Raw genomic sequence first — 18,164 nt, forward strand, 5'->3', positions numbered from 1 at the left:
CAGCGCTTCAACTCTGGTCAATTCTTAACCTTTTTCTTTTATTTCCTTTAAAAAGGTTCACCAAAAGTTACACTGGTTAGATGCCCTGCAACTGTCATGAACAGGAACAGCTGTACAAGATTACACAAAGGTCATATGGAGCAGAGAAGATCAAACAATCCAATGGAACTGCAGTAATTGTTACCATAGAATAAAGAGTATACATTAGTTCTTGTAGGTTATCCGGGTTGTGTGACCGTGGTCTTGGTATTTTCTTTCCTGACGTTTTGCCCACAGCTGTGGCAGGCATCTTCAGAGGAGTTTAGGATCTTCAGAAACGTCAGGAAAGAAAATACCAAGACCACGGTCACACAACCCGGATAACCTATAAGAACCAATGAACTCTGACCGTGAAAGCCTTCGACAGTATACATTAGATTTTAAAAATAAGTTATGGTTCTATGAAAGTATTCATGTTACCAAAATTGTTTTAGTGTATTATGTTTCAGATTAAAACGCAGCTACACACATGGAGGCTGGTTTAAATGAAACAGTACATCACATTCTAGATAGATTTTTCTTAATTCGTAGCAAAGGCTTATAATGTAGACACTATATTGTAGCAATTTAGCACAGTTCTTGGACATAAATGCAAACTTTCTGAAATACGGAAGGCTCTGAAGTTTATTTACCTTGTGAAGTGTCTGTTTTCACAGTAAAGTCATCGGGAGTAAGTACAAAATTCAACCACCAGGTAAAACCTCGCTGCTGTTTCTCTTTCCAACGTTCATCATAAAACATGTTCTTTGCCACAAAAGGCATTGGATGCCTAGGGAGACCTTTTAAAAGAACGATAATACATATTTTAATTTAAAATTATTATTTTTCCTTGAAATGCCAAGATATTCCCTCATGAGGGATGTCTTATTGGTAAATAAATAGCCTGAAAGTGTTTACCTATTAGGAGACTGCAACTAAAAGCAGAAGATGCAACACAGTCAATGCATGATCTAAAGCCCTATGCACACATTCATTGTGTACATACTGAATAGGCTCATGTCTGCTTGAGAAACAAGATCAGGAAAACAAGCTTTGCCCCAAATTATGAGGATTCAGCTGCCAATCAGAACTGGCCCTGTGCATGTACAAACTGTATAGACACAGGTGTGTCTACAACTGAAGACCTTGATTTTGCACATATCTCAATTGCATGAAAGAGTCTATCTGAAACATTTCAGGAAAGCAGAGCCAGTTCCAAACTTTAACTGACTCTGCAAGGTCAGTAGCAAAGCTACTAACCCCATGCATCAATTAGTGAACACAATGACTACATGTTTCAAAAAGAGAAAAGCACTCTAATACGTGTGGTATTGTAGACAGAGCTTTCTTCAATTTCATGTTTTAACTATGAAGAAGAGGAACAGGAATGTATTTCTACCTGTTTTTAATGGTTTAACAAAGGTCAGCTGAGACTGTGCAACTGGAACTATCTTTTTAGAAGTTTTTCTAGTAGTCCTTGATTTTGGAGATACGAAACCTGAAAATTACAACAAAAACAAACATTATCAGTGTCTGGAACAGTCGAAAAAACAGTGAAAGCAACAGTCATACTACTGATCAGCACAAAAGTATTCACTATTCAGCTACCATATAAACATGCTCATAAATTCCACAGGTATAGCCAGTGTGAAACCAGAAGTGAGAGAATGCCCTCAGAGCTGTAACACTATGAAGGAAACTGGAAATGCTCTCCATGAAGTGACACTGAGGGTGAGCTGAGGGTTTGAGACCAACTTATGAACATGGCCTCAGTTCAGGGAGTAGGCCCACTTTCACATAATAGATACATTTTTCAAGTATATATGTGCCTGACTCCGTGCAGTAACAGCCCTGCACCTAGTCTAATCAAGAAGTCATCAAGATATGAATGGCAACAGAAAAATCTCTGTTCAGCAGCAGAAGCTGGAAAATCAGGCAAAGGGGCTCCAGGTGGAAGCTGCTAACTTGGAAATCAGAAACAAGGTTGGGCCCAAGAGTAGTGCCAAACTTCAAACTTGATCTCTTAGAGATCAACCCAGCCAGGGCAGGCGCTGCTTCAGCTAGTCAATCTATTAAGTCCTCTCTTGCTTGTCCATTATTTCAGAGACCTGTTCAGAATTTCACTGCTTCACCTACACTAGAAAAAAGACATATAGGTGGATATCAGTATATCATTAATATCATACCCTAAAATCCTAGATGCTATTTTTCTGTTAAGGAACACAGGCAACACAAAGGATCCTATGGAATCCACAAGAGAATTTTCACAAAAGGAAGAACTGTGCTTAATTATAACACAACACATTTCACTCTGTTTGAATTTAACTTGAAAAAGCTTCTGTTGTTCTCAAATAGAAAGCAATGCTTCTATCTGAGAGATGCCAAACTGAAATCCTATTATTATATATTATTAAATAAAATGTCATATGTTTGGGGATAAAAATAAGTCTACTACAGTGCTGCATTAAATGCTATACATTTTAGGTGTCACATACTAAATTCTGGCAACATGCAAACAGTGTATTTCTTTAAATTAGCATATAATAAAAATAAATAAATAAACTTTAAATTACCAACTCGCTTTTTCTGACTTTGTTTCTCTATGTTTGCAGATTTGGGCATTGGTGTTTTCACATCTCTTTGCTTCTCATTTAACTCACAAGACATCAAGGGTTTTTTTGTGTCAAAATTATCTTTACTTCCACTATTAATCTCTTCCAAAAATTCTCTGCTTTTTCTTTTACGATTATGTGATGTTGACTCTGAACAAACTGAAGCTTTTTCAGCTTTGTGGCTATTACCACCTGACAAGGATTCTATAACAGGAAGATTTGGCAACCTTTCTACATTTCTACTTTCAGGAACTTTATCCACACACTGCTGTATTGCATTAGAAAGGCATTTTCTAGATTTTGGCATCTGTGCTCCTTTTCCTTCAAGGGGATCTTGCTTACTTTTGACAACAGTACTGGAAAGCAGAGGGCGTTTGGGAGGTTCTTGTTCGTGGAACTGGTACATCTGATGCTTGGCTGTGTGAGCAGGAAAGCTGAGATTTTGTTCAAATTTCTCATAGTGAAACACTGCTAATTCTTCCTCATTTGTGGCATTGAAGGCTTTGTTTTGAAATTGAGGTTCTGCTGAAAAAGTTACAGTTTGCATCATTTTTTTGTCCTGTTTTAGGGGGAAAGCCCTTGGCACACAAGGCCCCAAGCTTGGAGGCAACACAGGTTTACATAATTGTGAAACTGGCTCAATAGCTATTTGGTTCTCTTTTAAAAACTGATCAGGTGAGAGAATTGGTGCAGACCCTTCCAGTGAGGGCAAAGAATCCGGGCTTAAAGTTCTCTTGTGATCTGAAGTAATATGCAGTCTTCTCGGCTGCTCTGGCGTGCCAAATGAATTTGTATTTGAATTCTGTGCTTCCGCAGGCTGAACAATATGTGTATTTTCCAATTTTGTCTCCAAAAGATAATCATACATTGGCATAACAGTAAAGGTCTCTTTTATAGCCTTTGGTAAAACATCACGGTCAACTGTCTCAAGAACTGAATATGTAGTTGATCTCCTCATTGACAGGGGGGTGCAAGTGACATTCTGGTTTTCTTGCAGGATGGGATTAATAGGAGATAGGGACAGCTTATTATCTAAAACAATTAGGGAATCTCCCTTAGGTGCAGTACTACATCTGGACTCTTCCAAGTTTTCACAGTGCTGGAGAGGACTTCTAATTCTATCTGTTTTTTCAGATACTTGAAAAGTTTTGTTGACATTTTTAATCTTGGACTGTCTTTTCTTATACTGTGGCTGCTGAGCTGTAGGTCTCTTTTTAATTGCCTCCCAAAGACTTTTCTGAAAACAACACACAAGCAACAATTAATGTACATACATTTATAGCCCTGAACAGTCCCTTAGCACTTACTCTCTCTTAACCCGTACAAATAGCTTGCTGTGTATAATTTTGCAATGCTGAACAATATTATTGCAATCCGTGCAGCCACAACCCTGAAACAACCCAACTCAGTAAAACAGAGCAGAGTGCAATCTGACAATAAACACAAAGATCAAGTACTCAGTATCAATTTACTCACTGCACATTTAGAAAAATCAAAATTTCTAGCAAGGTTATGTTCAAGCAAGGTACATCAGAGTGAGTAGGGCAGGAGCAAGATTCAGGCAAGTGTGCCACTCAGTCCCTAACTAAATAGCATTAAAGAGCTTGGCTCCTACAGAAAGCAGTTTTCCAGATAATACAGAACTATATATAACTAGATGAACACTCTGCAAGCCTAAACCAAGCCTCACTGTGAATAGAATAACCAGCAATACCAAAGGGCAAGATGAAAGGTTTTAAAATAAACATTTTTGTTGTTCCATTGGCCCACCTTTTTCTTGACAGGTTGCTCAGCATTGCCCAGCAAGACTGCTTGATGCTTAACAACATCATTCACAACAAACGTTATGAGTTCCCGGACTCTGCCCTCTTCCGGGGGTGTCCACGTTATCGAAATGAACACTCTCTCTGTAGGCTGCAATGGCAAAGAACACACATGGACACACGAAGCTGCCTTCTACTGAATCGGAACCTGGGCCCATCAAAGCCAGTATTTGTTTACTCAGACCAGCAGCGGCTCTGCAGGGTGTCAGGCAGGGGTCTTTCCCATCACCTTCCTGCCTAGTCCCTTTAACTGGAGATGCCGGGGATTGAACCTGGGACCTTCTGCATGCCAAGCGGATGCTGTACCACCGAGCCACACCCCCTCCCCTAAATGAAAGCTGCCTTCTACTGAATCAGACCCTGGGTCCATCAAAGTCAGTATCATCTGCTCAGACCAGCAAGCCTCTGCAGGGTCTCAGGCAGGGGTCTTTCCCATCACCTACTTGCCTAGTCCCTTTGATTGGAGATGCCGGGGATTGAACCTGGCACCTTCTGCAGGCCAAGCGGATGCTCTACCACTGAGCCACAGCCCCTCCCCTAAATGAGTACACATGAAAGCTGCCTTCTACTGAATCGGACCCTGGGTCCATCAAAGTCAGTATTTGTCTACTCAGACCGGCAGGGCTCTGCAGGGTCTCAGGCAGGGGTCTTTCCCATCACCTTCCTGCCTAGTCCCTTTGACTGGAGATGCCGGGGACTGAACCTGGGACCTTCTGCATGCCAAGCAGATGCTCTACCACTGAGCCATGGCCCCTGTCCATGGCTCTGCAGGGTCTCAGTCTTCCCCATCGCCTAGTCCCTTTAACTGGAGATGCCGGGGACTGAACCTGGGACCTTCTGCATGCCAAGCAGATGCCCTACCACTGAGCCACGGCCCCTGTCCATGGCTCTGCAGGGTCTCAGTCTTTCCCATCACCTACTTGCCTAGTCCCTTTAACTGGAGATGCCGGGGATTGAACCTGGCACCTTCTGCACGCCAAGCAGATGCTCTACCACTGAGCCACAGCCCCCTCCCCTAAATGAGTACACATGAAAGCTGCCTTCTACTGAATCGGACCCTGGGTCCATCAAAGTCAGTATTTGTCCACTCAGACCGGCAGGACTCTGCAGGGTCTCAGGCAGGGGTCTTCCCCATCACCTACTTGCCTAGTCCCTTTGACTGCAGATGCCAGGGATTGAACTTGGGCCCTTCTGCATGCCAAGCGGATGCTCTGTCACTGAGCCACGGCCCCTGTCCATGGCTCTGCAGGGTCTCAGGCAGGGGTCTTCCCCATCACCTGCTTGCCCACCCCCCTGCTCTGCTGCGCACGCCACGCGCTCCGCCCGAACGTCAAGAAGCGGCCCCATGCAGCACCTGAAGGAGGCAGCTGTGGCGCTCCACGGCGAAGCCTTTCGAGGCGGGCGGAGGGCGGCACACGGCCACGAGAGCAGGCTCGGCGTTCGGGTTCTCCAGGGCCAGGCGCCGAGCGCACGAGGTCCCGACGCGGACGGTGCCGAAGCTCAGGAAGGGAGGCCGGGAGAAGTGGCTGAGGGTCAACACCGCGGGGTCGTCGTGGCCGCCGCCGCCGTCCATCTCGCCGTCCCCGACCGCCCAGCGCCGGCGCCGCCGTCCCGAGGGGCTCGGCTCCCAAGGGGCGGCCGCTTCCGCGTGTAGCCGCTCCGCGGCCATGGGGTCCAGGGAAGCGCCGGAGCCCCGGCAGGCTCAGCCGCCCAGTCAGCCGCCGACAGAAATCAAGCCCACCAACGGAAAGAAGCGTCCGCGCTGCCGAACCGCCGCGAGACAGTTCAAACGCGGCCCCGCGGCCAATCCGGACGCAGCGCCTGCAGATTCGCAGCCAATCCTCGCTCTCTCCAACGGCCGCACGCCGATAGCGACGAGCTAACTAACGGCGCTGACGCCTATCTCGCTCCGCCTTCTTCGACCGCGAGCGAACGCTCGTCCAACCCCTCCAATCACGAGCGGGGTTTTTTATTTAAACGTAGCCAGGAGGGAGAGCGGAGGGTTGACTGGATTATAGCTTGATAGGTCAAGCGCCAGGGGAGGTTTTGCTGCTCTCTATACTTTCCCCCAAAAAAAACAAATCAGTGGGTTCTAGATCAAATCAAGCCTGAACTGACCCTTGAAGCTAAAATGACTAAACTGAGGCTATCGTACTTTGGTCATGTCATGAGACGACAAGAGTCACTGGAAAAGACCGTCATGCTAGGAAAAGTTGAGGGCAGCAGGAAAAGAGGAAGACCCAACAAGAGATGGATGGACTCAATAAAGGAAGCCACAGCCTTCAATTTGCAAGACCTGAACAAGGCTGTCAACGATAGGACATTTTGGAGGACTTTCATTCATAGGGTCGCCATGAGTCGGAAGCGACTTGACGGCACTTAACACACACAATGTGCATTTAGAGAGCGGCAAATCCAAGGCAAAACCTCCCATGCGTTTTTTCCCTAGCCTGGTCTTAGTTCTCAATTCTGGCCTAAAAAATTTCCCTCTCTTCTAAGTGAAAAGAGGATAGGTTCTCTTGGCTGCCTTCAAGGGTAGGTTCATGTAGAGAACATGACAGTATTAACTCAGTATTACCATTGCACAGATCCAGGTGGCTAGATTGGATGAGTCAAGGTAGGGGGGCATCTTCTACGCTTGACATAAAGGGTTACCGCTCTTTGTATTCCCAATGACGTATTAAGAGTTTGAAAATGTTATAAAAAACATTGCTTTAAAAGGGTTTTTGGATACCACAGCTTATAAATGGTTGGAAGATGTCTTCTTCACAGCTAAAGGGGCCAAACAAAGTGCGAACAGTATTTTTTATAACATTTTCAAACTCTTAATACATCGCTGGGAATACAAGTGCAGCAACCCCCATAGTTAGAAGAAAGTGGGTTTTTTTGGGGGGGGGGGGTTTGCAGTAATGCTAGATTCAATATAACCGCTAGGTGCTAATGGGGCCTTGGAACACATAGGTCCCTTGTTAGGCAAGGAGCAAAAAAGGACACTTAATAAAGATGGAGATTAACTGGATGATGTAAAGGATCAATAGAAATCAAACTGAGAAGTATTTCTTACTAGTTGGAAGAGACAGAATGCATAATCAAATCATATTCCAGTAGCATTTTCATGTTATTTCACATGTTCCAGGACTGGGCTGAATTGAAATCTGATAATAGCTACAAAATAACTGTTTTAAAACATCCAGTAACCCGTTCAAGATGTTTTATTGTGCACATTAGGAAATGTGAAAATCATTCATATAAATTCATTTGAACCATAGGTCAAGCCCTAGAAGGAAATGTGAAGAAACAGCCATGAAATGTGTGAAATAGCAACATTAAATACCCCATTTGAAAGGCCATACAAACAGCACCTTGAAATGTCCCCGGCCTAACTCCAGAGAGAAATCTGTTTCCCATCTGCCCATCAATTTCTTGATTTCCTTTGCAACTCATTTGTTTAGATTTGCACATTACTACAATGTCAGAGACACATAAGCATTTTAGTTACCATCACATGCTTGCTCTACATGAATTCCATGAGATGTCACAGGATTCAACATCACTATAAAAGGTACATATTACAAACAAAATTACCTCCTTTGTAAGATGTCCTAACAAGGTCAAATGAAAGACCTCCTAGTCTATAATGTGTATAAATCCTTTGTACTGGATATGTTTATGTAATTCAAGGAAAATTCAGGAATAATTTTCCAATAAAAGCTTATTCCTACCTAGAATGAATAAGGTTTAATGGCTCCAACATATGGAGAAAAAGTTACATTGAAAACAAAATTGAGCAAGAATAGAGACTTACGTATAATATTCCATTTTACATATAAAGATCCATTTAATGGGATTTATGTGAATATTATACATTCGTTTGCACTCCACCAAGTTTTATTTCATCAAATAGCAAACAAGGTTTCACTTACCTGTAACCTTTGTTCGTTGAGTTGTCTTCTGTGCAGGCACACATTGGGGACTGCGCATGCGCAGGCCAGCCATCAGAAGATCTTAAATAGCTTCTGGATACTAGATAGGGGGCGCCGCGTCCTCCGCGAATGCGCGCACTTTTCCGCCCAAGCGACACAGCGTTGGAGGGCGACGCCCCCTATCCCTCAGTTCTTTAGTCTGCCAACCGCCTGAACTCCTGAAAGATAAAACACAATTAGAGCTCATAGCGGGGCAGGAGGGTGGGATGTGTGCCTGCACAGAAGACAACTCAACGAACAAAGGTTACAGGTAAGTGAAACCTTGTTTTCGTCTTCGGTCTTCTGTGCAGTTCCACATTGGGAGACTATGTAGCTACTCACGGTTTAGGAGGAGGGTATGAGCTCCTAGTCAAACAATGAATGTAAGACCGCTCTCCCAACTTCTGCATCCCTTCTAGACTCAAAAATCACAGATGTAGGCTAATGATTCACTTATATCAATGTTTATAAATATAATTTCCTCAGATTACACTATTGCTTCATAGTGCCTTTTCAATCAACAAAATTAAATGTACAGTTTTATATATACAACAAGGCAAAATTCATAAAAAATCAAATTCAACAGAAATTAGCAATTGACTTGTGGTGTCTTTCTTTCATGAATTATGCATATATTGTCCATAAATGTCCTTGAGTCCAATTGGGTAGAACAGGATTCCGGTATCTTTGCCTGTTTCAATATTTCTTCAGCTACCCTGAAGGACATATATTTATGACGTCTGGATCCTCTCTCAGAACGTCCCTTGTATCCTCAGCATTTGTTTGTAATATCAGAATGCTGGTCTGTTGATAAATTATTTAAATAGAACTATAAATTAACATTCTAAGCATTGTAATATTAATTATTTTACACATATATAATTACAATTATACTTACAATCATAAATGAATTTTCATACACAGTGACTTGTGTGGTGTCAACCCGACAAGAATCCTTTCTTGTTTCCAGTCAATTAATTCCATACAGGCAGTATACTTAAATGCTTACTGCATTACTCATTAGGATCGATCCCAGGTGCAGGTGTTAATTTACAAGAAGGAGGTAAGATCATTGGCCATATTTAACCCCTTAGGGGATATGCAGTCAAAGAGTTGCACAAAGCGTGCTTCCTGCTGACTTAAAATTCGTTCTATGTTAGATCTCTGGAACTTCTTAGGTGTTGCTTGCCAAACCGCAAAGAACTGAAAGTCACTATCTGTATGTTTGCACTTCAACCAATGCTCCACTAGGGGCGCTTCTAATACTTGATTTTTTATTCTGGACCTGTGCTCCCCAATTCTTAATTTAAGGGGGCGTGTGGTTTTTCCAACATAAATTAATTTGCACATACAAATGACTAAATAAATAACATTTGCAGAGGAGCAATTTGTAAATTGACGCAGTACATATGTGAAGCCAGTGTCTTCCCTTGTGAAACTCTTTACTGGGAGGGAGAACCGGCAGACTGCGCATGATCCACAGCGATGATGTCCAACAGCCCCTGTGGTGGGAGGTGCTACATTGAGATCTGTATGTATTAGCGCGTCTCTTAAAGAGCCTGTCCTTTTAAAACCAATCAAGGGTGGTATTGCACATCCTGCAATGCTCTGTACTATGTGCCAGTGTTTATAAATGATTCGTTTTATCTTAGTTGCCAAATGTGTAAATTGTAAAGAAGCTGTTAAATTCTGTTTATCACGTTTCTTGCAAGTAAAAAGAGTAGACCTATCTATCCCATCAGCTCGAAGGCGTGCACTATTGATGATATGTGGTGGATAACCTCTGCTCAAAAGGGTGTCTTCCAATTCTGATGCTGCTTTTATATAGTCCTCTGTGCGTGTTGCATTCCTTTTTAACCTTAAAAACTGGCCATAAGGTAAATTGTTCCTCATAAAGGAGGGATGATGAGACTTATAATGTAACAGAGCTCCCTTATCTGTGGGCTTTTTATAGGGAGCTACCCAAAGCTTTCCCACTGAGTCAACATTAACAATTACATCAAGAAATGGTAGACTGTCATGATCGGTCTGAAAATCAAACTGAATATGCTCATTGTATTGGTTAAGCTGTTCCAAAAACACATTACAATTCTCTTGATTGTCAAATAACATGATCAGATCATCCACAAAACGGCGAAAGAATAGAACATGTTTTTAAATACCTCATTACAAAAAATAAACCTCTTTTCAAAAGAAATCATAAAGATATTTGCCACCGATGGAGCCGCTGCTGACCCCATCGCTACTCCCTTGATCTGCTGATACATCTCTTCACCAAACCTAAAATAATTGTTCTCCAGGAGTAGGTCCAGCAGATCCATTAAATAATGGGTCGGAGGTGTTTGGTCTGCTCTACTCGCGAGTAGTCTTTCTATAATTTCACGGTCTCTTCTAAGGGAACATTAGTATAAAGAGCCCTTATATCCATGGTGGCTATTATTATATTAGGCATATTAGGAAGATTTTCAATATCCTTAATAAAATGCGTGGAATCCAAAATATAAGATGGTGTATCTGTAGAAAATTTATGCAAATGACTTTCCAGATATTTGGAGATGTGGTCAAGTGGTCCATTTATGCCCGAAACTATGGGGCGTCCTGGAGGGGGTATTCTCCCTTTATGTATCTTAGGCAAAACATAGAATATAGGAATTCTAACAAACTTATTATATAGAAAATCAGCTTCTTTCTTTGTTATATAGTCCAATGAGAGACCTTCAAAAATTACAGTTTTGATACAATTCAATACTATGGAAGTGGGATCACCTCGCAATTTTTTATAGAACTCTTCATTACTAAGTTGCCTATGACATTCTGAATCATAATCCGTTTTCCTAAGCAGGACAATAGCCCCGCCCTTATCGGCTTGTTTGATAATTAAATTGGGAATTTTTTCCAGCTTGTTAATAATTTCCCTTTCTTCTTTAGTAATATTCTATTAGTAATATCTTTAGTAATATTTAGTAATATTCCCCTCCAGGCTGGCCTGCGCGTGCACAGTCCCCAATGTGGGACTGCACAGAAGACCGAAGACGAACTAGTGTTATGTGGCAGCTAGATTAATGTAGGCTGCAGACGTTACGTAAATAATGTCTGTGGGTTTGGGTGTGTGCATATTTTAGAATGGAAATGGCAATGTTATTGGCAAAAAAGCAACAGATAATCTTCAAGTGTTTATTGGATACGTATAGAAGATCATTCTAGAAGCTACTTCTACAAAAAGATTATTATGAATAGGAAAATACTGTTCTAAAGAATGGAATCTTTTAAAATTAGCTAGAACTATGGCTGAAGAAAACTGAACAAAAACACTTTTGGTTCCATTGGGAAGACTGACTGAAGTCTGGGCAATTATAAATGCAAATCACATATCAACTAGTCAAGGGTCCAAAATTAATTGCAAACTTTAGTATCCAGCAAGATTTTCTCTGGACCACACTGCCTGAGAAAATAGAAAAGCAATCCTGGGCTTGATGGCAGTGTATTCTGGTCTGGCTTTTTTCCTTTCCAGCCTCACCCACTTCCTTTGGGCAATGTTTAAGATATTTCTGGGCCCAGGTTTACTAGGCTATTATGGCTCCTGAGTTGACAGCATTTACAATCCTTCATCCACACTCTCAATATCCTATCAAGTTCTGTAATTTTATAAGAAGCATTAGATGCTCAAGGAGTAATATCAGCTGGGTTTTTCCCACAAATTTAATTTACAAAATACTTAATATATATAAGAAACAGTTGTACAAATGTTTCAATCAATTTGAAAGTCAGATATGCAAACAACGTTTAGACCAATTCATTATACAGCCAAACCTGTTCAGTCTCTTCTACAGCAAAAAAGATTAAGGCAAAACAACTTTACACATTCTGTATACACACCAAAGTCACTCAGAAAAAGCCGCAGAGGCCTATGTTGACTGATTTACTATTGCAGTTTTAGGATGTATGGAAGTTGGTGAAATCATAGCTGCTGAGATGAATTTAAAATATCAACATCTGCAGACCTCACCAAGACACCATGTACATGCCAGAGCAAAAGTACTGAACATTGTTGATACACAAGTCTATTTTTTTTTTTAAATGAGCAATACAAAATACAAATTGAATGTTATGGGAAAAGTTCAACAACTTGAGGCTATTAACAAGGTGTAACAATATTTATAAACTATAGAGCAAGCTGTGTAACATCAACTCCATGGCCCTATTACTGATCTCCTGTTGATTTGTGTTCCCCAAAGAGAATTCCAAACACCAACTGTTTGTAGACTTTCTACCACCTTTATGAAAAAAGTCTAAGGCTGCCCACACCAGACAAGGAACAGAGTCAGAATTCCTGCATAACTCAACCTGCAGGGTTCCTCTACTCTTTGGATTCAGAGGCCTGTTGAGGAGCTGGCATTTGTTTTTCCAGCTGGTTGAAGGCAACCAGCCATGCCACATGACCTGCCTGCACCAGAGACTTCTTTAGCACATAAACTGCTGGAGAGTGAAAGCCTTGCTGGCTGCTGTCATCAAGTTCAGTAAGGAAAAGAGCTGGAAGCAGAGGACTGAATTTCTCCTGCCACAAAAAAAGAGTGAAGGAGAAAAGAGGAACAAACGGGGGTGCAAAGACCAGTAGGGTGGATAAAGATTAAAGGGGCTGCTGAGCAAACTAGAACCGCAAAAAGAGAATGGAACTCTACAGAGGACAGAGAGAAAAAACTGATGGGATACCAGGGCACCTGTGATGGCCAACGAATGCGCTATGAGATGCATAATGAAGGAGGAGGGACGGATCTGATACCAAGAGTATACTATGCTTTTAGGAGAGATAATACTATGAAATCAAGAAAGAGGAGGGGATATTAACAGAGGGGAATTCAGAATTATTTATAATGTAGTGAGAAATAAGACAATATGTATTATGGGATGCAAAGGAGGTCTAAAGGAGTGGTTAAAAAGAATATGTAATAAATATTTTTATTCAGTTACATAAGCAATACAGGCCTCTTAAGTTAGCAAAATATGATAAAAGTGATACTTATGAGTGACTAAACTTGTGTACCCGTTATGGCATCTGTTTAACTTTGTGTACCCGTTATGGCATCTGTTTAACTGTTCCACTTTGCCTTAGTAGAAGGCAAAGTGGAACTAGAAGAACGTGCATTTCAATTTCAGCATAAAGTCCAGGGTTTCTTACTCCATTACTAATTTTCTACTCGTCCCATTTCAGGGTTTGTACAAAGGAGCCTGCAATATGGTCACCCAGTTCAATTATACTGCTCAGTCTCCCCTACAGCAATACTCAGTACAGCAATTGTGCACAATATTCTAGCCATTTACTTTTACTCCTTTCATCTTGTTGGTCAATAAATTTCATGTTCAAGGACGGGAGGGGAGTGTAAGGTGTGATCAACACATACCATAATAGTATAATTATTTCAACGTATTTAGCTAACCTTTATCTAACAAAGGTAGTAGTATACTACCACACAGGCCAGGCACTTTTCATCATTTGGTTTGCCATGGGATTTTGTTGAAGCATGGCAAATGAAGTCATGTAGAGCAGCCTGAACGTGTTTGCATTTCAAATATCTAGCACATCACTGCATGTGTGAATCAGATTTGGCAGTAGCCATATCTTCAGAATTCTGCTCTCCTTTACTGACAAACGTGTCACTGAGAGTCAGTGGGGTCTAGTGGTTACAGTGTCAGACTAGGATCTGGGAGACCCAGGTGCAAATTCCCACTCTGCCATGGAAGCTTGCTGGGTGACCTTGGACTAGTCATATACTCATAATCTAACCTACTTCCCAGAGTTGTAGTGACGATAAAATGAAGACAGGAGAATGATGTAAGCTTTGGGTCCCCACTGGGGAGAAAGGCAGGGTATAAATGAAGTAAATCAATAAATCTACAAGCAGCACTACCTAATGGGATTCAGATAATGAAGCCAGACTAGGAGAAAGATGAGTACCACAGCCCTTGAGGTCTTGAGAAATGCTGTGTAACATTCCCAACCACAACTAATGCAATGTGAAAATGCAATCAAAAATGGTAAAAGAGCAGGAACATTACAATTATTTTAATGTCATGATTTCTAAGCAACAAATATTTATTTTAAAAGGCCAACTTGCATTTTCTGATCTGAAACATTTTCTGAATAAATATATTGCAGAGTGAAGCACAATAGTTGGCTATAGTTTAGCATCAAACGTGTCAGTAAAAATACACACAAATTGTTATTTACAAGCAATAAAAATAAGCAGCTTCCAACTCATGTGCCCTTTCTCTACTCAACACCTTTACTTTGGAAGAGGGGACAGTGTCATTTCTTTTCAACAGTATCAAAATCAGAGGTTATAACTGTAACAAGAGACTTTTCTAATGGATAGGTAGTGTTGTACTGGCATCATACCTAATTGTCTTCCAATCTGTCATGCTTACAAGTCAGCAGTGCCAGAATAGCACTGAAAGAAAGAGTAGGAACAAACAACAAACAAGCTTCTCATGCAGACAAACCTAAAGCTGCCTTAAATCCGGACTTATTTGTGCTTGTACGAACTTTTCAATAAATTCTATATGTTCTCACCATTCAATAGCTAACAGGCATCTTTGGTATATTTAGAGACGAGTTAAGATGAAATATCTTTCCACTGGGACCAATTCCTTACCTAATTTGTAGCAACTGTTTCTTCTTAACAGCCATCAAAAAGACTGTCCAATACTTTTCTTCCAGTTCTACAATTAGAATTCTTAAACCTAAACATATGAGCCATAAAAGAAAGTGGGGTAATGAAGAAAGTGAGGTAATGTTCAGAGCTTCCACTTGGATCCTCATCCTGAACAATACATCATTAAATTGCATGAATTAAAATGCAAAGTACACCCAGAATGTCATACCTGTTCTTTAAAAGAGAACAATTCACCTAAGACACCTGGAAATCAATGTAAACGAAAAAGATACTTGGCATATAGTAAATAGGCATTTATAAATATTTGCTTAGAAAAGTGTGGCTATCCATGTTGTGAGCCTATTAAAGACCATTTACGTAATTTGGGCTTTTCCAATCAATATGGATTTGGAGATGAGAGAATGATTTACTGCTAACTAATTTTTAATTCATTACTTTTGTTTTTCTTTAGATACCTCTGTGAAAACTGTAATTTTAAAACTCTTGCTCCATGCACATAAGGGTGGAAATTGAGGGCAATTCAAGGTTTCAATTACAGAATAATATCTCAGAGAAAAAAAGGTTTTGTAAGGCTGCAATTGCAATCAACAAACCACACTTCTGAGTTTCATGCCATCTGCTTCAAAGAGACTGGGGTGTACACAACCCTACTTCCCTCCTCTCTGTAGTAAAATGGGTGCTAATATATCATTTGGCTAAGAAATATATGGCCGATACAAAAGGGTATGTGGCCTTAGTAGCCTTTGATTCAGTACCAATGAAGCACTTATGGGAAAAACTAGGTAGGACCTTGATCGATTGGAGGCTTGTGGCTAATGAACCTTTATTATGAACCCTTATTTATGAACCCTTGGCTGGCCAGGTTCGCTGTAGTTCTGAAAGGCGTCTGTCCAATTTCTTTTCTTTACAGAATGGTGTAAGACAGGGGTGTTTGCTGGCTCCTGTTCTGTTTAACCTCTATATTAATGACATGGCCCTCAGATTAAATAACCAACGCTTCCATCCCCCTGTATTGGCACAGATTCCTATTTCAGCCTTACTGTATGCTGATGACACATTGTTACTTTCTAGAACCCCAGTAGGAGCCTGTGGTGCAGAGTGGTAAGCTGCAGTACTGCGGTCCAAGCTCTGCTTACGACCTGAGAACAATCCCGACGGAAGTCAGTTTCAGGTAGCTGGCTCAAGGTTGACTCAGCCTTCCATCCTTCCGAGGTTGGTCAAATCTTACCCAGCTTGCTGGGCATAAAGGGAAGATGACTGGGGAAGGCACTGGCAAACCACCCCATAAACAAAGTCTGCCTAGAAAACGTCGGGATGTGATGTCACCCCATGGGTCAGGAATGACCCGGTGCTTGCACAGGGGACCTTTACCTTTAGAACCCCAGTGGATCTAGGCCAACTTCTGAGCTCTTTTGCAGAGTATTGCAAATCTAAAGTGATGCAGTTCTCTAGGTCCTCATGTCAATAGAGATATCTTTGGCATGTTAATGGTAATTTTATTGAACAAGTTACCCAGTTTAAATATCTTGGGGTTTATTTTCTGTCTAATATGCTAATATGCTCTGGACAAACCATATTAGAAATGCATGAATCAAAGCGCTTATTGCTATGAAGGCAATAATCCATTTTTTTTTATTCTTATGGTGGTCAACACATTCCAGCTGCTATCACTGTATTTATCGTTAAAGTAGGGTCACAATTTCTGTACCTTTGTGGGTTGAAACCTGTGGAGAATCAATTGATTTCCTTCTGAACTATTTTCTTCGTAAAAGTACTGGTGCTCCTAATTGTATTGTTGGAGTTTCTCTGCATGCAGAATTGGGCCTTAGATCCCCTGAAGCTCGGATTTGGGCTGCAGTGTTTAAATTTTGGGTTAAGATTCCATTATCCACAGAGTCGAACAGGTACTTACACCTACTGCAAGCTAATTCTTATCAGAGCTTGTGGAGCAAATTGGGTGAAAGTCGTATCCAGAATGTAGGAATCTCTCTCTACGACTTAAAAGATCATAGGCCATCAGCAGCTCTTTCTTTAATCTTGAACTGCTTGCAAAAACTTGATTTTAGAAGCACTATGGTAAGAGCACAAAGAGTATGTTCACATTTATACCTAAGTTTAATGCTGCCACAATCACTTCCAGCATACTTTGACTTTCTGATAGTCCCACGCTACAGACAATTATTTTTGTGGGCTAGATTGAATGTCATTCCTTCAGGGGAGCTACTGAGTCATTTAAATAAGGTGCTGTATTCTGAGCAAGCGTGACAGTGTGGTTCTGGTCAAACAGACACCCTTCAACATTCTCTATTCAGCTGTGACCTGCACATTGTAGCAAGAGATAGATGGATATAACTCTTTATCTGAGACCACAGGTGTGAATTGGATAATTTTAGGTTTCTTTTAGCTGTGGTGGATTTTAATATTACATTGGCAGTTTCCAAGTTCATTCCCCCAGTTAAGATTAAAAATTATTAATCCTGGTTTATGCAGATATATTTTCTTTTCTTTTAGTCTTAGTGTGACACTGTTCAGAACCAAATTAGTTGTATGAGCAGTTATCATAAAAGTAAAAGAAGGTGTAGGAGCCCTGTGGTGCAGAGTGGTAAGCTGCAATACTGCAGTCCAAGCTCTGCTCACGACCTGAGTTCGATCCCAATGGAAGTTGGATTCAGGTAGCTGGCTCAAGGTTGACTCAGCCTTCCATCCTTCCAAGGTTGGTAAAATGAGTACCCACCTTGCTGGGGGAAAAGGGAAGATGACAGGGGATGGCACTGGCAAACCACCCCGTAAACAAAGTCTGCCTAGTAAACGTCGGGATGTGACATCACCCCATGGGTCAGAAATGACCCGGTGCTTGCACAGGGGACCTTTACCTTTTTAAAAGAAGGTGTACACAAGTGACTTCCCTCCTCTCTGCCCAAGCCCATCCACTATGACAATATCTGGAACATCAGGCGTACAAAATGAGGCATCCAAGACTCTGGGGTCTGGACATCCACATCAGTGAACACTACAGAGGGTGGGGAAAAGTGCTCCCAAATCACACTGCAGGGAATAGTACTGACAAAGCAGCCCTTA

At 41.4% G+C, this 18,164-nt stretch overlaps 1 protein-coding gene across 1 annotated transcript in view; it reads right to left on the reverse strand.

Moving 5' to 3' along the window:
• Positions 1–6,122, reverse strand: part of ASPM (assembly factor for spindle microtubules) — a 28,308-nt gene extending 22,186 nt beyond the window's left edge. The window contains exons 1-5 of the mRNA XM_056844724.1: positions 5,808–6,122; positions 4,401–4,544; positions 2,592–3,867; positions 1,418–1,516; positions 672–818 (exon numbers count right to left, since the gene is read on the reverse strand). Of these exons, the coding sequence (XP_056700702.1) occupies positions 672–818; positions 1,418–1,516; positions 2,592–3,867; positions 4,401–4,544; positions 5,808–6,122 (1,981 nt within the window). The remainder of the gene's footprint in view (positions 1–671; positions 819–1,417; positions 1,517–2,591; positions 3,868–4,400; positions 4,545–5,807) is intronic.
• Between the last annotated feature and the right edge of the window lie 12,042 nt (positions 6,123–18,164).

This window comes from Euleptes europaea, chromosome 2 (assembly GCF_029931775.1).
Source record: "Euleptes europaea isolate rEulEur1 chromosome 2, rEulEur1.hap1, whole genome shotgun sequence".
Taxonomy (NCBI): Eukaryota; Metazoa; Chordata; class Lepidosauria; order Squamata; family Sphaerodactylidae; genus Euleptes; species Euleptes europaea.